This window comes from Eptatretus burgeri, chromosome 5, assembly GCF_056783735.1.
Source record: "Eptatretus burgeri isolate ZD-2024b chromosome 5, Ebu_testis_v1, whole genome shotgun sequence".
Lineage (NCBI taxonomy): Eukaryota > Metazoa > Chordata > Myxini > Myxiniformes > Myxinidae > Eptatretus > Eptatretus burgeri.
In genome coordinates this window covers 78,739,954-78,761,258 of record NC_140965.1, presented here as the reverse complement: position 1 = coordinate 78,761,258, position 21,305 = coordinate 78,739,954, and the positions used below count along the sequence as shown (strand labels likewise).

Genomic DNA, 21,305 nt, shown 5'->3' with positions numbered 1-21,305 from the left:
CTATGGGGCAAGAACAAAAAAGGATTCCTGGGAATCCTGCCCTCCGTGCGAGGATAACCAGCATTGCAGTTTCACAACGTGTGCCTGTGTACCACACACAAACGTTCCTTCTTTTAATTATTCGTTTTTTTTGCATCACAACCCTTCTTGGGAGATCCCTGAATCCACCGCCGTTGATTCATTGAAATCTGTTAATCCCTTCTCACGTTATAGCATAACAAACAGACAGACATGGCTCCTTTTATAAGGTAGATTTTTTTTTTCGTCTGCACAAAAGAGGAAATTTTGAGGTCACATGCCTCTTCCCCTCTGTGAAGCACCGTGTCACATTGGTGCACCACTACTTACATATGGAGAATACAATGCAAATTGAAAAGGGGGAATTCTGCCATTTTTGTTGTGTAATAAATAGATGGTATAGTGTTTTCACCAACAGTTTTTCAGAGAAAAATAAAAATTAACCTTCACCCTTAAAAAATCGTGCGAATACATTATTCGCTTATCTGGAATTTAAATTCCAGATAAGGTATTGTTCTTGCTGTCCGTCCGTCTCCTATTTCAACTTCTCTGGCCAAACCACTGGGCTGATCTGCCTGAAATTTGGCAGCAACGTTCCTCTCCTGGTTGGTAACAGGAATTGCTCAGCTCATTCCGGTCACATGACTTTAAGTGCAAGGTCAAAATGGCCGACTTAGTAAATTCCTTCAAAAATCTTCTGCAGACTCACCAGTCAGAATGCTACCAAATTTAGGTTGCAACATTAGGCTAGGACAGTTAATGTTAATTGTTAATTATATTAGAGAAGTCATGCTGATCACGTGACCGGAAGTGTGTCAAAATGGCGTACTTAGTAAATGTTTGGGAAAATCGTGTAAATTCCTTTAAAAACCTTCCTCTTCAGATCCACCTGTCAGAATGCGACCAAATTTGGGTTGCAACATTATACCAGGGCCAAGATAAGCTACAGGTCCAGTGCTCCTATTTTTAAATGTCAACTTTTTTGTTGGTCTTCTTTTCTCACCTGTGTTGCAAGTAGCCTTGCGATGCTTTACAAGGCGGTGCATAGTCAGAAATACTGTCTGATAGGGCGATATATTACTGTTATAGGAATAAAATTGAAATGTACAAAAGAAGTATTGAATATAGCAAGTGTTTTCTGAATATAATCGAAATGAGAAATTGGATCGAAGGAGACTCACCATTATTATAAGTGAAGAAGAAGATGAAGGAAGAGTTTCTGTTTTAATGTAAATGAGTATCGTTTTGGAAATCAAAGTTGTGGATAAAACATCTTCGTATGGATAGGGATAAGTGGTTGTGTTTACTTCCTGAGGGTGGTTTCATTGACATACGTTAATGCGTTCTCAAGTTCACAAAAAAGGATTCCTGGGAGATCCTGCCCTCCGTGCAGGGATACCCAGCGTCACAAGTTAACATTTGCAGTTTTGACACGTGTGCCCATGTACCCATCCATACACAAACAAACCTTTATTTATTTATTTGTTTTTTTGCATCACAAACCTTTCCGGGAGTTCCCTGAATCTACCGTCCTTGGATTCATTGAAATCCGTTAATCCGTTCTCAAGTTGTAACACGGCTCCTTTTATATACTGTAATATAGATTTTCAGCATTTAAACATTTAAACGAAAGAGTGGAAATCGCAAAATAGTTAACCATAATTGTTCTGTTCTCGAATGAAAATCAAACTCGTAGAAATATATGAATATGAGAAATATCCGGAGATGAGAGGTGTCTGGGTCATAACATTTACACTTCAATTTTTTAGCAATAGATGCAGAAATGTAGTATAATTTCTCTTCTGGCCCAGAACCAAACAAATAATATATTTGTAACAGCTCTTGCAGCTCCTGTAGCTCCCACGTCTCAACACAACATGATTATTAGTAAATATCATCATTTTAAAAGTACCCTGTACGTGCACGGTTCTGTTCACCAGGTACGTTTAATTTGCCATTACTGGAACTCGCCGGGCACTTTTAACCTGCCATGACTCGTGCGATCCTTCCCATCGGTGTTCAGAAGCACCTAATCCAGATAAAACAGGCCATTCACTAGTTGCGATCTGTCAGGGTATTGTGTAGCACACGCCCAACCACTCGGGCCTTGCACCGACCCACATGGTCTGGAGTTTGTAGTATGAGCAGGTGCCCGTTCGGTGAGCTGAGAAAGTTCTCCAAGTCTTAAGTTGTGCAGCGGCACAGACCTCTCTCTCTCTCTCTCTCTATCTCTATCTCTATCTCTATCTCTATCTCTATCTCTATCTCTATCTCTATCTCTATCTCTATCTCTATCTCTATCTCTATCTCTATCTCTATCTCTATCTCTATCTCTATCTCTATCTCTCATCTCTCATCTCTCATCTCTCATCTCTCTCTCCATTATTTTCAGCTTCTTTCAGAAGCATTGTGAGCCATTCCATGCAACAATCCTTATCTTGGACAGAACCTTTTCCCAGACACACAATATATTTTAATTTGCCCCAAACTCTTCAGCTTTCTCAGGTTTCTGCACAGTGCACCAATAATTTTGGGGCAGATTACATAATTACAAAAGTCGGATATTGGCAAGAGTGGTGAGTATGTCCAACACTCTCCACATGAGTCTCCATATTTCATACGAGCAAATACAACCCATCACTTTGCTGACAATAATATTAGGACTGGGGGGGGAGGGGTGGGGGAGCGAGGAAGAGGTGGGGGAGCAAGGAAGGGGTGGGGGAGTGAGGAAGGGGTGGGGGAGCGAGGAAGAGGTGGGGGAGCAAGGAAGGGGTGGGGGAGCGAGGAAGGGGTGGGGGAGCAGAGCGAGGAAGGGGGGAGAGTGAGACCCCACCACACGTTGCTATACAACGTTGCTATACAAGTAGGGGGGAGGGAGTGAGGAGGATCGGCGAGAGAGGAGGTCGTGGGGAGTGGAAGTGGGTGTTCTGGACATGCGTTTGATAGGGGACTTGAGTGAAAGCGGGGAGTGGTGTGGGGGAATGGTCCTCTTATGCCAACATTAGTCTAACAGGATTGTTAGGTCTAACAGGATTGAATGAAATTGGGTGTGTTAAAACAGCACGCTCAACCGAGTCATACTAAACGATGCCCGGACACCGCCCAGAGATGCCTGTTGGGGGTGGAAGGGCTTTGGGAGGAGGTAATCATGAGAGAAGGGGAAGGGAAGGAAGGGCGTTTTCCTTCAATTGTTGAAAAAGCTGCACCGTTGTTCGTGCCTTTATTTAATTTCCACACATACGATATGCTCTGGAATCTCGTGAACTGAGATGAATTGTGGAATTGATCCGGACAGCTGTTCCGACTGTGAAAAAAAAGAAGCTTTCATTTGTCCAATTCGCACATTCTTTGACACCCCTTCCTCTCCTCGAACTCCGGAGAGTTGTTCGGTGGTGGACAGGGTTTTGATGGAGGACAGCGTGTGGGGAAGAGAAAGCAGTGAGAAGGGAGGAAAAGGCAGCGAGAGGAGAGGGGAAGGCAACATGAGGGGAATATAAGGCAGCGTGAGAGGAAGGGAAGGTAGCAATTGCGGGGTAGCATCATTAGCTGAGGGCATGGCTGTGCCTCTGATGCAATGCCCTCTTTAGGTTAGTACAGGAATTTGTAACTTATTCATGGTGCCGGCAATGGCTCGCTACTCTTTGCAACAAACACAGTGGAATCTTTAACATCCACCAACTTATGTTGTCAGACAAGACTTGGAATTTACCCAGTTTAACTTCCATCCGAGGGTCGGCACACACATCGATGAATCACCTTGCCTGAAAAACACCGGGATGATAGTTTATAGTTGGGTCGGGATTCGAAGCCGGGCTAGACAGCTTAAAGGCAGGTCTGCATACCTCTAGGCCATTCTGTCAGCCCTCGACATTAGTTGAACGAAGCATTCATCCTGCAGTGGACTGAAACAGGCTGTACTGGTTTATGGAAGTAATTGACCACAAATGCTCTTCTACAACATCAATCAAAGCTCATATTTAAAGGTAAAATTAAACTCATTCATTCATTCGATTGCGGAATCCGACTGCTGATCGCATCATTTCTGAGAGTGTGATTGTGCTGCTGTGATGCATTCTCGCCGTAGGTGAGGAAGAGAAATTTGGAATTGACCCAGGGTGCTGGCAATAACTCACCTCCTCTTTGTGAATGACACCATGGGATCTTTTTTACATACTTGCAGGAAATGCAAGCACACAGGACCTCAAGCTACTCATGCCCCCATTTGATGGATGGCACACTCATTGAGTGAGGCAACATGCTACCTGCAAAAGAACCAGTGTAATAGTTTATAGCTAGGTCGGGAATTGAACTCTAACTAGACAGCTCAAAGGTGAGTATGTCACCTCTGAGTTATCCTTTTAGCCCAAACCAAAAAAACCCCCAAAAATCTGATCATTGTCAAAATTTTCAATTTACATTCTTTAATATCTTAAACACGAATTTCTCAGTATCTTATTTGGAGGCTGTCTTGCCAATGGAGGTCCATGATTGGTTGTGAGATGCATTTTATGAGTTTTTCACGATCCATAGAACACTGATGTTACATTTGCTGTTTAATGGTGCATTGTTTTGTAAATACATGCAAAATGAAAAATTCAGTCAGAAGTTGAATTTATTCATTCTCATTTTTAACCTCCGCCATTGAAGATCGGAGGTTACTGTTTTCACCCCTTTCTGTTTGTTACTTACGAAATCTAAAGATTTCGTAAGTATATTGATGACTTCCGTTTGTTTGTTTGTTTGTTTGTAGGCACGATAACTCGAGAACGGAAGAAGCTACCAATGTCAAATTACACCACGTGATTCAGGAGGGTGATGGCTCGTGCTGATTAGATTTTGGTCAAAATCGGTCAAAGGTCAAGGTCACAGTGAGGTCAAACATAATTCCGTAAATTCATGTGGCGAAATGGAGTATTCTTGCTTCGCTCGACGTTACGAGTTCGTTTTAACTTCGATTTTAATTTATGTCTTCGGTTTTTGCGATCGCTTAGGATGCCCAAAACTCGGTTGTCGAAATTCTGGTAAAAATCGGATGTTTTGGAGATGTTTTAAGATTGCATGAAAAATATTTCACTCGACGGGTCACGGGTCGTCCCATGATGCAGTGCGCTCGAGCAGACGCGTCGTTGAGTTACATTAAGGTATAATTGGGTGGAGAAATGGAGATTTTTGCTTCGGTCGACGTTACGATTTTTGATGGTTTGATACAGAATCATCGTAGAAACTTCTGGTTTGCGTCGCTACCTTCTGGAGAGACAGCTTTTATTAGACAAGGTCAGAGGTCAAGTTGACAATTTCGTAAGTACCAGTCTATGACTGCTTGTTTGTTTGTTTGTTTGTAGGCACGATAACGTGAGAACGGAAGGAGCTACCAATGTCAAATTGCACCACGTGATTCAGGAGGGTGATGGCTAGTGCTGATTAGATTTTGGTCAAAATCGGTCAAAGGTCAAGGTCTCAGTGAGGTCAAATATTCGATTTTTGATGGTTTGGTACAGATAACTCGAGAACGGAAGAAGCTACCAATGTCAAATTACATCACGTGATTCAGGAGGTTGATGGCTAGTGCTGATTAAATTTTGGTCAAAATCGGTCAAAGGTCAAGGTCACAGTGAGGACAAACATCCAAAAAATGATAACTCGAGAATGGAAGAAGCTACCAATCTCAAATTACACCATGTGATTCAGGAGGTGATGGCTTGCGCTGATTAGATTTTGGTCAAAAGCGATCAAAGGTCAAGGTCACAGTGAGGTCAAACATAATTCCATAAATTCACGTGGAGAAATGGAGTATTTTTGCTTCGCTCGACGTTACGAGTTCGTTTTAACTTTGATTTTAATTTTGTCTTCGGTTTTTGCGATCGCTTAGGACGCTTAAAACTCGGTTGTTGAAATTCTGGTAAAAATCGGATGTTTTGGAGACGTTTTAAGATTGTATAAAAAATATTTCACTCGACGCGCCACGGGTCGTCCCATGATGCAGTGTGCTCGAGCAGACGTGTCGTTGTCACGTTAAGGTTTTCCGTGTTCGCTGACGGTGTTTTCGATAAAGATGGTGTTTAAAAGACTTTTTTTTCCCAATAAAGGTTATCGTCGAATGCCTGACTCGCTGAGCCGTCGGATTATGTAAAGATTGTTGGTGGATGGCCGAATATTACGGTTTTGTGACTGATAAAATAATATTGAATAATTGCGTGGAGAAATGGAGATTTTTGCTTCACTCGACATTACGAGTTCGTTTTAACTTCGATTTTAATTTTTTCTTCGGTTTTTGCGATCGCGTAGGACGCTTAAAACTCGGTTGTTGAAATTCTGGTAAAAATCGGATGTTTTGGAGACGTTTTAAGATTGTATAAAAATATTTCACTCGACGCGCCACGGGTCGTCCCATGATGCAGTGTGCTCGAGCAGATGTGTCGTTGTCACGTTAAGGTTTTCCGTGTTCGCCGACGGTGTTTTCGATAAAGATGGTGTTTAAAAGACATTTTTTATCCCAATAAAGGTTATCGTCGCATGCCTGACTCGCTGAGCCGTCGGATTATGTAAAGATTGTTGGTGGATGGCCGAATATTACGGTTTTGTGACATTGATAAAATAATATAAAATAATTGGGTGGAGAAATGGAGATTTTTGCTTCGGTCGACGTTACGATTTTTGATGGTTTGATACAGAATCATCGTAGAAACTTCTGGTTTGCGTCGCTACCTTCTGGAGAGACAGCTTTTATTAGACAAGGTCAGAGGTCAAGTTGACAATTTCGTAAGTACCAGTCTATGACTGCTTGTTTGTTTGTTTGTTTGTAGGCACGATAACGTGAGAACGGAAGGAGCTACCAATGTCAAATTGCACCACGTGATTCAGGAGGGTGATGGCTAGTGCTGATTAGATTTTGGTCAAAATCGGTCAAAGGTCAAGGTCTCAGTGAGGTCAAATATTCGATTTTTGATGGTTTGGTACAGATAACTCGAGAACGGAAGAAGCTACCAATGTCAAATTACATCACGTGATTCAGGAGGTTGATGGCTAGTGCTGATTAAATTTTGGTCAAAATCGGTCAAAGGTCAAGGTCACAGTGAGGACAAACATCCAAAAAATGATAACTCGAGAATGGAAGAAGCTACCAATCTCAAATTACACCATGTGATTCAGGAGGTGATGGCTTGCGCTGATTAGATTTTGGTCAAAAGCGATCAAAGGTCAAGGTCACAGTGAGGTCAAACATAATTCCATAAATTCACGTGGAGAAATGGAGTATTTTTGCTTCGCTCGACGTTACGAGTTCGTTTTAACTTTGATTTTAATTTTGTCTTCGGTTTTTGCGATCGCTTAGGACGCTTAAAACTCGGTTGTTGAAATTCTGGTAAAAATCGGATGTTTTGGAGACGTTTTAAGATTGTATAAAAAATATTTCACTCGACGCGCCACGGGTCGTCCCATGATGCAGTGTGCTCGAGCAGACGTGTCGTTGTCACGTTAAGGTTTTCCGTGTTCGCTGACGGTGTTTTCGATAAAGATGGTGTTTAAAAGACTTTTTTTCCCAATAAAGGTTATCGTCGCATGCCTGACTCGCTGAGCCGTCGGATTATGTAAAGATTGTTGGTGGATGGCCGAATATTACGGTTTTGTGACTGATAAAATAATATTGAATAATTGCGTGGAGAAATGGAGATTTTTGCTTCACTCGACATTACGAGTTCGTTTTAACTTCGATTTTAATTTTGTCTTCGGTTTTTGCGATCGCGTAGGACGCTTAAAACTCGGTTGTTGAAATTCTGGTAAAAATCGGATGTTTTGGAGACGTTTTAAGATTGTATAAAAATATTTCACTCGACGCGCCACGGGTCGTCCCATGATGCAGTGTGCTCGAGCAGATGTGTCGTTGTCACGTTAAGGTTTTCCGTGTTCGCCGACGGTGTTTTCGATAAAGATGGTGTTTAAAAGACATTTTTTTATCCCAATAAAGGTTATCGTCGCATGCCTGACTCGCTGAGCCGTCGGATTATGTAAAGATTGTTGGTGGATGGCCGAATATTACGGTTTTGTGACATTGATAAAATAATATAAAATAATTGGGTGGAGAAATGGAGATTTTTGCTTCGGTCGACGTTACGATTTTTGATGGTTTGATACAGAATCATCGTAGAAACTTTTGGTTTGCGTCGCTACCTTCTGGAGAGACAGCTTTTATTAGACAAGGTCAGAGGTCAAGTTGACAATTTCGTAAGTACCAGTCTATGACTGCTTGTTTGTTTGTTTGTTTGTAGGCACGATAACGTGAGAACGGAAGGAGCTACCAATGTCAAATTGCACCACGTGATTCAGGAGGGTGATGGCTAGTGCTGATTAGATTTTGGTCAAAATCGGTCAAAGGTCAAGGTCTCAGTGAGGTCAAATATTCGATTTTTGATGGTTTGGTACAGATAACTCGAGAACGGAAGAAGCTACCAATGTCAAATTACATCACGTGATTCAGGAGGTTGATGGCTAGTGCTGATTAAATTTTGGTCAAAATCGGTCAAAGGTCAAGGTCACAGTGAGGACAAACATCCAAAAATGATAACTCGAGAATGGAAGAAGCTACCAATCTCAAATTACACCATGTGATTCAGGAGGTGATGGCTTGCGCTGATTAGATTTTGGTCAAAAGCGATCAAAGGTCAAGGTCACAGTGAGGTCAAACATAATTCCATAAATTCACGTGGAGAAATGGAGTATTTTTGCTTCGCTCGACGTTACGAGTTCGTTTTAACTTTGATTTTAATTTTGTCTTCGGTTTTTGCGATCGCTTAGGACGCTTAAAACTCGGTTGTTGAAATTCTGGTAAAAATCGGATGTTTTGGAGACGTTTTAAGATTGTATAAAAAATATTTCACTCGACGCGCCACGGGTCGTCCCATGATGCAGTGTGCTCGAGCAGACGTGTCGTTGTCACGTTAAGGTTTTCCGTGTTCGCTGACGGTGTTTTCGATAAAGATGGTGTTTAAAAGACTTTTTTTTCCCAATAAAGGTTATCGTCGCATGCCTGACTCGCTGAGCCGTCGGATTATGTAAAGATTGTTGGTGGATGGCCGAATATTACGGTTTTGTGACTGATAAAATAATATTGAATAATTGCGTGGAGAAATGGAGATTTTTGCTTCACTCGACATTACGAGTTCGTTTTAACTTCGATTTTAATTTTGTCTTCGGTTTTTGCGATCGCGTAGGACGCTTAAAACTCGGTTGTTGAAATTCTGGTAAAAATCGGATGTTTTGGAGACGTTTTAAGATTGTATAAAAATATTTCACTCGACGCGCCACGGGTCGTCCCATGATGCAGTGTGCTCGAGCAGATGTGTCGTTGTCACGTTAAGGTTTTCCGTGTTCGCCGACGGTGTTTTCGATAAAGATGGTGTTTAAAAGACATTTTTTTATCCCAATAAAGGTTATCGTCGCATGCCTGACTCGCTGAGCCGTCGGATTATGTAAAGATTGTTGGTGGATGGCCGAATATTACGGTTTTGTGACATTGATAAAATAATATAAAATAATTGCGTGGAGAAATGGAGATTTTTGCTTCGGTCGACGTTACGATTTTTGATGGTTTGGTACAGAATCATCGTAGAAACTTCTGGTTTGCGTCGCTACCTTCTCTCTAGACAGCTTTTATTAGTTAAGGTCAGAGGTCAAGTTGACGATTTCGTAAGTACCTGTCCATGACTGCTTGTTTGTTTGTTTGTGAACAGTATTATAGAAAAACTCCTCGATGGATTTCGACAAAACTTGGTGCGGGAGGGGGGGGTTAGGTATGGTCCAAGGATCATGCCATTAGATTTTGGACTTGGGCCCCCCCCCAAAAAAAAATTGTTCGAGAATTTTTTTTTTGCATTTCTACTTGTTTTAAGTGATTTCCAACCCCCCCCAAAAAAAATTTAGAGAAAAAAAATTTTTGAAACTTTTTTTTCAACAAAATTTCGATTTCTTTTTTTTTGCATTTCTACATGTTTTAAGTGATTTCCAACCCCCCCACCCCCACCCCCCAAAAAAAATTGTTTGGAGAAAAGAACTATAACTGTCAGCACTGTTGACATCATATTTAATGAATAAGATATAAGGTTCACTTGAGTGACCCAGCAGTATTGGCGGCGGAGGTTTTGCACTCTCCCGAGTGCTCCCCCTCTAGTTCAAATATAGGGTTGTTCCCCTTTGAGCATGTTCATTGGTTTTTAACTGCATGGGCAAATCCAGGAATTGGGTATGGGAGGGGGGTTCCAAATAACAGAAAATTATGAATTTTCCAAATAATTTCCAAATAAATTACTGTGAGCTGCTCGTGGTTTATTGTTTATTAACCTCCGCCATCGAAGATCGGAGGTGACTGTTTTCACCCCTTTCTGTTTGTTTGTTTGTTTGTTTGTGAACAGTATTACGGAAAAACTCCTCGACGGATTTCGACGAAACTTGGTGGGGGGGTTAGGTATGGTCCATTGAGGTTTAAGGATCATGTCATTACATTTTGGACTTTGTCCCCACCCCCCAAAAAAAAATTGTTAGAGAAATTTTTTTTTTGCATTTCTACATGTTTTAAGTGATTTCCACCCCCCCCCCACAAAAAAAAATTGTGAGAAAAAAAAATTTTTGCAAATTTTTTTCAACTAAATTTTGATTTCTTGTTTTTGCATTTCTATATGTTTTAAGTGATTTCCAACCCCCCCCCTAATATGTGGGGGCACAACATCGGTGGCACACCTGCACCTTATTAATTAAATTATGTAAACAGGTGAATTTATGTATAATAATATTCTATGTATAGGACTGTATAATTATGGTTGACTGGAGGGTTTCCAGAGAGGTCTGTGGAATATTTTGTGAAGGGTTTGAAGAAACTGATAACACCTGTTGCTTTCCCATAACAGTTGTTTGTGAGATAGCTTTGAGGTACAATGTATGAGCACTTGACTTTGAGCAATAAACGTTTTGAGCAACAAATGTTCACCCTCATGGTGTTTCGCATGCTTGGCGATATGGTGCCATGCTGTCCTAAACTACGGGGGGGCGGGGGGGGGGGAGAATTTGACCACGATACAAGATAACTCAGATAGATGTTACACTGGTGGTTCCATCTGCATTGGTTGTTCGTGGACTTCAGGAATCCTTCGGTGTCCCTCTCCAAGTGTTGGTGAGTTATCACCGGCATACTGAACAAATAACAAATTCCTGTGATCTCCAGTCAATAGGTCTAGCCAGCTGGTTCCTGAAAGACTTGGGCCAAAATTATTCCCCAGCTGACCTGACAGGAGGTGAGAATAATTGGGGCCATTCCATGAAAGTAGTAGTAGTAGTAGCAGTCGTAGTGGTAGTGGTTATGGTAGTGGTGGTCATAGTTTCCTATGATGGCTGAACTGTTGACATTCTCACACAGATAATATATGACAATAAATCATGGCCATGGGTATAGTTTGCAAATTATGACTTGTCTTTACATCGAGTTAAAGTTGTGCATTGTTGTGCGCTTGTTCAATCGCACAGCTAGCTCCGTGGTGAAGTAGTGTGGCTTAATAGTTACCACGTTCAAGCTATCTGTATTAATAAACGGCTGTGTGTGTGGTGTGTGGTGTGTAGTTTGTGTTGTTCACAAAGCATAACATATTCTCTCTGATAACACCCCGTCCTCTACCCCCATTCTCTCTCTCTCTCTCTCTCTCTCTCTCTCTCTCTCTCTCTCTCTCTCTCTCTCTCTCTCTCTCTCTCTCTCTCTCTCTCTCTCTCTCTCTCTCTCTCTCTCTCTCTCTCTCTCTCTCTCTCTCTCTCTCTCTCTCTCTCTGTGTCTCTGTGTCTGTGTCTCTGTGTCTGTGTCTCTGTCTCTGGACGTATCCGGACGGTCTTTATGTCTGGAGGTTATCTCCATATGTGTTTGGACGTTTGTTATGTCCAGGCGGGGTTTGTCTCCAGACGTGTCAGGATGGGAGTCTGTCTCCGGACGTGTCAGGATGGGAGTCTGTCTCCGGACATGTCTGGATGGGAGTTTGTCTCCGGACATGTCTGGATGGGAGTTTGTCTCCGGGCATGTCTGGATGGGAGTTTGTCTCTAGGCATGTCCGGATGGGAGTTTGTCAACGGACGGGTCCAGATGGGAGTTTGTCAACGGACGTGTCCGAATGGGAGTTTGTCTCCGGGCATGTCTGGATAGGAGTTTGTCAACCGACGTGTCCGAATGGGAGTTTGTCTCCGGGCATGTCTGGATAGGAGTTTGTCAACCGACGTGTCCGAATGGGAGTTTGTCTCCGGGCATGTCCGGATGGGAGTTTGTCAACAGACGTGTCCGGATGGGAGTTTGCAGTGTTTATGTCTGGATGGGAGTTTGTGTCCGGGCGGTGTTTATGTCTGGACGGGAGTTTGTCTCAGGACATGTCCAAGCGGTATTTGTCTCCGGATAGCTTGGCTCCAGACGCGTCTGGGCGGTGTTTGTTTCTGGACTGTGTTTATCTCCGGACATGTCCCAGCAGTGTTTGTCTCTGGTTGTTATTTATAGTATGACCGGTATAAAATGGATTTCAGACATTATTTTGTTTCCATCTTCACTGTTATTCTATGCAGAATCATTTTGATGAGAGTATGAATCGTAATTGACGCTCCACCACACATCTGCCTTCCCTTCCTCTCACCTCTCGCTGCCTTCTCTCCCCACCCCTCCACCCACTTCCTCACTCTCCCTCCCTCCTCACTCTCACTCCCTCCTCTCTCTTCCCCCTCCTTCCTCTCTCTTTTAGCCTTCCTCCTCTCTCTCACTCCTCACTCTCCCTCTACCCCTCTCAATCACCCCTTCTCCCCCCCCCCATATCAGTGTTCCCATCAGCGAAAGCACGGGTGGTATTTGCAAGTATTGTAATAAATTTTTGCTGTGGCATCATCTTTCCAACACTGTGATGGCCTCTGTCTTCCCTTCTTTAATACCTGCAGGAACATCCATCGCAAAGCTCAGTGCAAGTGACCCAGACAACGACCCCTTGGTGTTTGATATTGAAGGGGATGAAGGCCGATCTTTCTTTTACGTGAATGCCTACTCTGGTGTTGTGACCGTACGAAGAAACTTGGACAGAGAGGTGATGCCCCCTTTTTCTCAGTTATGCGGGGTGGACCGTCCTGGGATTTATGGTGAATCACTGTGATTTTGACAAAGCTCTGTGGGAGGAGGGTGTGGGGGGTTGGATTGGCCTGTACAGTGTTTCCTTGTGGTTATTTGACACTTTTCTCCCAACGTTCCTGTAATTCATGTAAAAGTACATTGATCCCTTCAATGTTCCTTTGTCCTTCATGTAATAATGTATACAGTAGGTCCAAGCTCCATGAGCCTTTCATCACAATATAAAAGAGCTTTTATATAAATTTGTTTGCACAGTAATATAGAGAGGAAAACGTCAAAAATCGAGATATTAAAGGAGCTGGATTTTTCCGTCTGTCCCTCTGTCACCCTCTTTTTACTGGGACGTCATGACGACGTTACGTTTGTGACGTCATTACAGCATTATGGCTGGTGCTCGGCTAGGCCTCTATGGACATGCACTTCCTCCTGGCATCCAGCACTAAACCCATTCTGTTACTTCACTGACTGCAGTTGAATGCCATGACTCATACATCTGATTATATCTGAAGTCGGTAAGCGACGGGCTGAATACTAGACGTGAAGTGTCAGGATGATGGATTTAGTGGCCATCTTGGCTGAGACTGCTTTAAAATGGTGGTGTCGTAAGACAGTGTAATGTCAATGACATCATCACGGCATTATGTCTCGCGTTAGGACTTCATGGCGGTGTATTTTTCATAACTCAATGAGAATTGCATTTTTCAACTTGAAAGGAAACAAACGATGTAATGTCTGGTCCCTTTTTTTATAGCCCTTTCATTTTCCATACTGTTATTCCTTGTTCTTTTTTAGTTTATCTCCAAACTCAGTTGTAATGTACACACAAAAAAGATAAATGTGTTCGAAGGTTTGAATTGAACTTATTTGAGAAAATGTAATCGGGGAGCATGTTTTGGTAAACTCCTCAAATAATAGAACACTGAATGATGGATTTCAAAAGGAGGCTGATGTAAAGGCAAACAGAAAATAGTGATTGTCAAATAATTACTTGATAAAATGGAACGGTACTCGGTATAGCACATACCTCCACTAGGCTGAATAGTTTATATTTTGTATCCCACTGATCGGCTAGATCTGCATCCGGATCCTAACCAAAGTCGAATCAGCTTCTTCTTGTCACCCACCCAACTCATCCACCAAGTTTCGTCTGAATCAGTCTATAACTTTTTGAGATATCCTGCTCATAGACAGACAGAGAGGGTGAAAACATAACCTCCACCCACCTTTGCTTGTGGAGGTAATGGATGAGACCTTTTTTCCAAATAGTGAGTCAATTGAAATTTGTACTTTTAACGGTTTGTTTTTTTAATTGAAATATGCTGAGTTAAGTAATGTTTCCACCCTCTGTACCAGCAAGTTCTGCAATCGTATGCAATGGTCCTCCATGACTTAAGAGGTTAATGTTTGTTGGTTTGATTGCCAAAAGTCAATGAGCCAGTCTAAATTGTTCACCAGGTACTGCAGTTTCTGATGATAGGCCACCGTTGCCATACTGTGCCCTCCTTAGTCGAAAATTGTCCTTTTTCACATACCCCTTGGGCACTTATGTTATTGGCTGCTATATGGGTGGCCAAAAAGTTCTGTGAATGAGATGATTATAATCATCCAAGATGCACCAAAAAAATATAATGAGGTCTTTATGGGAATAAAAAAAAATATCTGAAGGCAGTACTCCATTCAAAGCTGAAGGCAGAACCAACTTGGATAGCTACTCCGTTTATGTGGGGCACAGGTTATTCCCACCACCACCGAAGGAGGACAGAGGTTGTTGTTTCAACTCTTTGTTTGTCTGTGAGCACTATTTCTCAAAAAGTTATTGACGGATTTGGATGAAATTTGATCGACAGGTTGGGTGTGTGACAAGGACAAATTGATTCAATTTTGGTGAAGTTCCAGATGCGAGAATTTTTATTATTACTAAAGTGATGCTTCACCATTGAGAGATGGGGCCAAAAACGATATACAGCATGATATTTCAAAAGGTTGAGGACGGATTCGGACTGTGTTGATGACGAGAAAAAGCCGATTAGATTTTTGTTCTGGTCTCTATTTCAGATCTCGTTTGCAGATCGAGTGCAGATCTCGTTTATATTTCAATCCCAGTCACACCTGATGTTATTATGATGTTTCCCACACAGGAAATAAATTCTTATATTCTGTATGACAGCAAAATTTCCAATTGTTTTTGTCCTTTTAGTGAAGTGCTGTATATAGATATACTGAGCGAGTTCTGATTAAAATTACAGATTATTTAACAGCTGTGAGTGTGTAAGGCGAGAGCGTAAGTGCCCAGTGTCTCCCATCTTGGTAGGTACATGAGAGCAGTTGTCTTTCAACTCTCATAGATGATGCAATACTACCAACTAGGGCAGCTGGTCAATAGTCAAGGTCTTAACTTTCATTGAACTGAGAATATTTAGACAGTAAGAATGATGGATTAGGTCTGGTGTTGGTTTAATGGTTAGGGTAGTGGGCTTGAGATCTGAGGATCCTGAAATCAAATCCCACACAGCTGTTGAACTAATACTAGGTGGGGTTAACTCTGCCTGTCATCCTTCTGAGGTCGGCAAAATGAGTGCCAGCATTGTGGTATACTGTGTCGGAGTGGCAACCCGTCCAGGATTGTGTCCAATAGCCAAGGAGACTGCTGAGACAGCACCAACACTCTGCACAGAGTTTGGTCCCAATGGATGGATAGAATTTTGGATTGTATCTCCAGATCATTTATCAGAGAATGCTAACCACCATGGGAAGCAAGGAAAATACAACATTTTCAGGGTTAAACCTTCTTCTGAGCAAAAGAGCTCTCTGACGAAGCTTTAACACTCAATATTTCAGCTTCTCATTGCTTCCCAAGGCAGTTAGGATACTCTGATCAACACTTTGTCGATTTTATCCATTGTTCTATCGATCTGCCGATGCAGACATACACTAGCCTTCACAATTAAGGCTAGTTTTCCATTGTATATAAGCAGTATTTCATTTAAAGTATAATAGCAAATGCAATATTTACTTTTATTTAGAATCCATAAGATTCCCATGCAGGACTCATCACAGTAAGACCAGATGTGGCTAAGATCGAAGTAAATAAAATCTCAGTGATGTTGTGAGGCATGATTCCAATATATTTCGAAAATGTTGCCATGACACCAGGCATTTCATTGAGAAACAAGTAAACGAAACAAATTAAAAGATGACATATTATTAAGCACTTAATATTGAACAAGCATGCTCTCAACTGACCTGAATTTTTTTTTCACAACGAGATAACATGAGGATTTTGAGAATGGAAGAGAATGAGAAAAAAATATACAAAAATAAATATTCAATTTGATCCAAGTGAGAGTTAAAAGAAATTCCATCATGAACACATTGCTTCTTGAATAACTAACACAAACTTTATCCCAATGCAAGATAATACAAGGATTGTTCAAAATGTTAACTGACAAGATACAGTACTCAAAAACACATTAAAGAACTAGAGGGGGAGCACTTGGTAGAGTGCAAAACCTCCGCCGCCAATACTGCTTGGTCACTCAAGTGAACCTGATATCCAATTCATTCAATTTGATGTCACCAGTGCTCACAGAGTTATAGTTTGCAACTTTCCCTTTTACTTTTAACTTTTACATACTCAATTCATTCGTCATAACTAGATTCCTTGAGACAGAAATTGATTTTACGTGGGTATATCCACCTGAAGTTCCAAAATCAGCCTCAATTATAATTTTGGCATGTTTTTTTTTGTTAGAAATCACTTGTAACATGTAGAAATGCAGAAAAAAATCTAAATTTTGTTGAAAAAAAAAATTGCAAATTTTTTTTTCTCTAACAATTTTTTTTGGGGAGGGGGGAGGTTGGAAATCACTGAAAACGTGTAGAAATGCAAAAAAAAGAAATCGAAAATTTGTTGAAAAAAAAAGTTGCAAATTTTTTTTTGGGGGGGGGGGGTGAGGGGTTGGAAATCACTTAAAACATGTAGAAATGCAAAAAAATAAAAATTCAAATATTTTTTCAAATTGGCCGCCATAGCGGCCATATTGGATTTTTGACCAAGTCCAAAATCTAATGGTCTTGGACCATGATCCTTGGACCAGACCTAACCCCCACCAAGTTTCGTCGAAATCCGTCGAGGAGTTTTTCCGTAATACTGTTCACAAACAAACAAACAAACAAACAAACAAACAAACAGAAAGGGGGTGAAAACAGTAACCTCCATCCATCTTCAATGGCGGAGGTTAAAAATAAAATCAATATATATATATATATATATATATATATATATATATATATATATATATATATATATATATATAAAAAAAAAATATATATATATATATATATATATATATATATATATATATATAATACCAAGCTCATATATATAATACCCAGAATATATATTCTGGGTCTCACTATCTGCCATGATCTTTCCTTGGAAAGCCACATTTCCAACCTGGCCTTCAAAGCCAGTCGCTGACTGGGAATTCTCCATCGTGCAAAGTCCTGCCTTGGCCCACCTAAACTCCTGACAACAAACAAAGCTTTCATCTGCAGCCTGATGGAGTACTGCTCTTCCCTCTGGGCTGGTGCTCCTGCCTCCCACATTTCTCAGCTTCACCCTGTGGAAACCAAGGCATTTCGGATCATTGGCATCTCCCGCGATGAGGCTGAGTCTTTGGGCCTTTCACTTTCTCACCGCAGGCAGGTCGGTGGTCTTTCTGTCTTCTACCGTATTCTCTCTGGTCTCGCCCCCCCCCCCCTGCTCTGTGTGCGATTTGTTCTGACCATATTTCCCTAGGGTGCTCAAGGTCCGCAAACAACCCCCTTCTGGACAAACTAACAAAATAACGAATCACTGCTCACCTTTACTGTTTCATTCCTCTTTTTTCCCACCTTTGGAATAAACTCCCTCACTCTGTTCAATCCCATTCTTCCTTGCAGGCCTTCAAAACAGCCGTTTTCCACCACCTCTTATCGTCCCCTGTCCAAATCCTCCATCTTTTCTTCCCACCTTAATTCACCCCAAACCCACCTCCTTCAAATTCCCTGCTTTCCTTCGTGAAAGTCCCTGTGATATCCACTTTGTATACCCCGTGTTCCTTGCACAGATCTCCTAATGTCTCAGTGCCCCAGTGTTTTGTCCTTCCCACTCCCACCCCTCTTATCTCATGCCCCCCTTGCTGTGCATTTTGTGTTGGCTCTCATATGAGCCTCGACAAGGTATGCAAAAATAAAATATAAAAACCAAATTTGGTGGCATTCTGACTGGTGTGTCTGGAGGAGATGTGTGAGGGAATTTACTAAGTTGGCCATTTTGACATACTTAAAGCAATGTGACTGGAATGAGCTTTGCAATTCCTGTTATCAGTCAGTAAAGGAACGTTGCTGCCAAATTTCAGCCAGATCGGCCCAGCGGTTTGGCAGAAGAAGTCGAAATGGAAGACGGATGGAGTGTGATAGCAATACCTTATCTGGAATGTAAATTCCAGATAAGGTATAAACATAGAATAATTGGGAATAATTAACAGGAAATGAGGGAACATGATGGTGGGAAGACACATGCTTATCTCTCAAAAAAAAATGGACTCACCGACTTAAAACTAATCCTTAACCACATCAGCACACATGGGAGGATATAAAGACGAAGAGGGTGGGGGGGAGAGAGAGAGGGAGAGGGAGGGAGAGGGAGAGAGAGAGAGAGAGAGAGAGAGAGAGAGAGAGAGAGAGAGAGAGAGAGAGAGAGAGAGAGAGAGAGAGAGAGAGAGAGAGAGAGAGAGAGAGAGAGAGAGAGAGAGAGAGAGAGAGAGAGAGAGAGAGAGAGAGAGAGAGAGAGAGAGAGAGAGAGAGAGAGAGAGGACAGACAGATACGGAGACACAGATAGAGGGAGAGAGAAGAGAAGAGAAGAGAAGAGAAATAAAACGGGATGATTCTGTCGACGGATCACTTGGAATGGTGGTCAGCACAGGGAGATTGCTAGGTTGGCATGTGACATGAACTCCATATGACTGGGGCATTTTGCAGAACTCTCAGCCAACCAACTCTCTGGAGCATGTTGGATTCTCCCACCTTGCAGTATTTCCCAATCCAGTCCAACCAGCAGTCTCTCTCAGGACCAATTCCTGGAGCATGTCTTCTGCCCTTCTGAATGGATCACCGCAACTTGTCCCTGTCCTGATTGGAGTAATGAGCATCCGTCCAGAAGCTTTGAACCCAAACTTTCAGGACTCGTGACCACATCCAAAGGTTGCAAGTCCTTATTGGTCCAGCAGGTTGATCACTCACGCTACTCGATCGGCCATGCCCTGGCATTTAAACCATTCAATCAGGGCCGTATCTTGGGGCTCGGTTACGTCGCAAGGATTAAGCCCCCCATGATGCTTCCATGAAGACTTGGGAAGTGCATGAATAATAAAAACATATGAAAATAACTATTGAAAGGAAAGACAAATAAAAGTGAAATTGTAGAGCGATCAGAGGGATAATGTGTCACTGACTAAACAATCAGTCTATGGCATTGTTGTAGAATTTTGTAGTTTACGTTTTAACCAACTCGAGGTAAATCCTGTTACTCAAATGAAAGCCACAATTAATTCAATGTCCACAACGGAAAGTACATTACATCAGATAATTTTATTAACATAGTACTATGGAATACAACCCACTGAGATGGTAAACATCCACAATGAATTGCACTAAACTAAGATTACATTTTCTGGCATTTATATTCTTTTGGGAGAGTGGAGGGGGCTGATAAGCCTATAGGCAAAATAATTCAAAATGCAATACATGTCTCCTCGGTGAAAAGTGAATGATGTAATCATGGAAAAAGTTGGTGTTATCAACCAGGTCACTTTGTTCCATAGCAAGACATTCCTTTTATCAACATTTAGGTCAAAAGACTCTTGGCTAAAAGGAAGCATAACTGACATCCAATTTGACTTGTAGCATAAAAATTAAATTTATAAAGCACCAGCAACAATTATAATTGAGAGTACATTCATATAATTATTTTCTCCCACAGCATTGCAAATTGGGGATGTGACGCAACAGCTAATCTGAACACACATTAGGAGATATCTCGCTGATTTAATGAAATTGTCCGCAACCGTTGGCGTTTTCGTGATAACATACACTGCTGTGCGCAAGTCTCCTGTACATTCAGGAGTTACAATAGATGGATGTTATGTGCAACAACAATTTGTTTACTAAAATACTCTACTCTTGTTTCGACTATTATAACAATGTTGACTGTTATGAATACAGCTTAGTTTGGATGAAAAGAAACGAAACACAGCATTGAGCAATCTTTCTTTCACATTGATCAGAATCTTCAAAAACTTGTGATCACAACTCAAAGTAAACTACTGTACACATGAGCAGCTGCACACATGAGGAGTTAACTACTGTACACATGTACATAGGTGTTGTAGGAGCTAATCCATCATATTTACCAATCAAATATAATTTATTAATCATTGCCAGGTGTTCCTCGTCATTAACATCAGGTGTTGTTCAACACTCCATGAAGCTCAAAGGTCACTTTTTTACTGCAGAATACAGATTATCAGGATTAACTGTTAGCTTACACAAAATGACTAAATTTTCAGTTGAAGATTGCCATAGAATTGCATTCTGCATAAAGAAGGAAAAGCATTGACTGAAATAGCTCACATCACTGGATTTTCAAGGTGTGGTATCCAAAACAGTCGAGTACAGAGAACCATCATCTGTTATTGACAAAGCCAGGAATGGAAGATCCAAAAAGCTGTTTAACAAGAATGAGCAATACTTGAAGATAATATCTTACAGGAATAGAAAGAAGACAACAGTTGAATTGATGACAGAACGTTCGAGTATTGTTGTCAATCCATCAAAAGCACAAAGGTCACTTTTAAAATCAGGACTTAAAGGATGTATTGCATTAAGAAAACCTCTCTCAAGAAAGGGGAACATGACTAAAAGGCTAAAGTATGCACAATAAAACAGAAATTGAACTTTGGAACATCGGTGAAAGATGCTTTGGAGAGACGTGTCAAAGATTCAGTTATTTGGATAGAATCGAAGATAGTATATATGTAAGATGATGAAAAACTGAAACTTATAAAGAGGCTTGTTTGAAGCCAACAATTAAGCATAGAGGAGTTTCAATTTAAGTTTGGG

The 21,305-nt window shown here is 41.4% G+C and overlaps 1 protein-coding gene across 1 annotated transcript in view; it reads left to right on the top strand.

Annotated features, from left to right (window-relative positions):
* Positions 1-21,305, top strand: part of CDH23 (cadherin related 23) — a 683,120-nt gene that overhangs the window by 131,383 nt on the left and 530,432 nt on the right. The window contains exon 4 of the mRNA XM_085883587.1: positions 12,958-13,100. Within this exon, the coding sequence (XP_085739713.1) occupies positions 12,958-13,100 (143 nt within the window). The remainder of the gene's footprint in view (positions 1-12,957; positions 13,101-21,305) is intronic.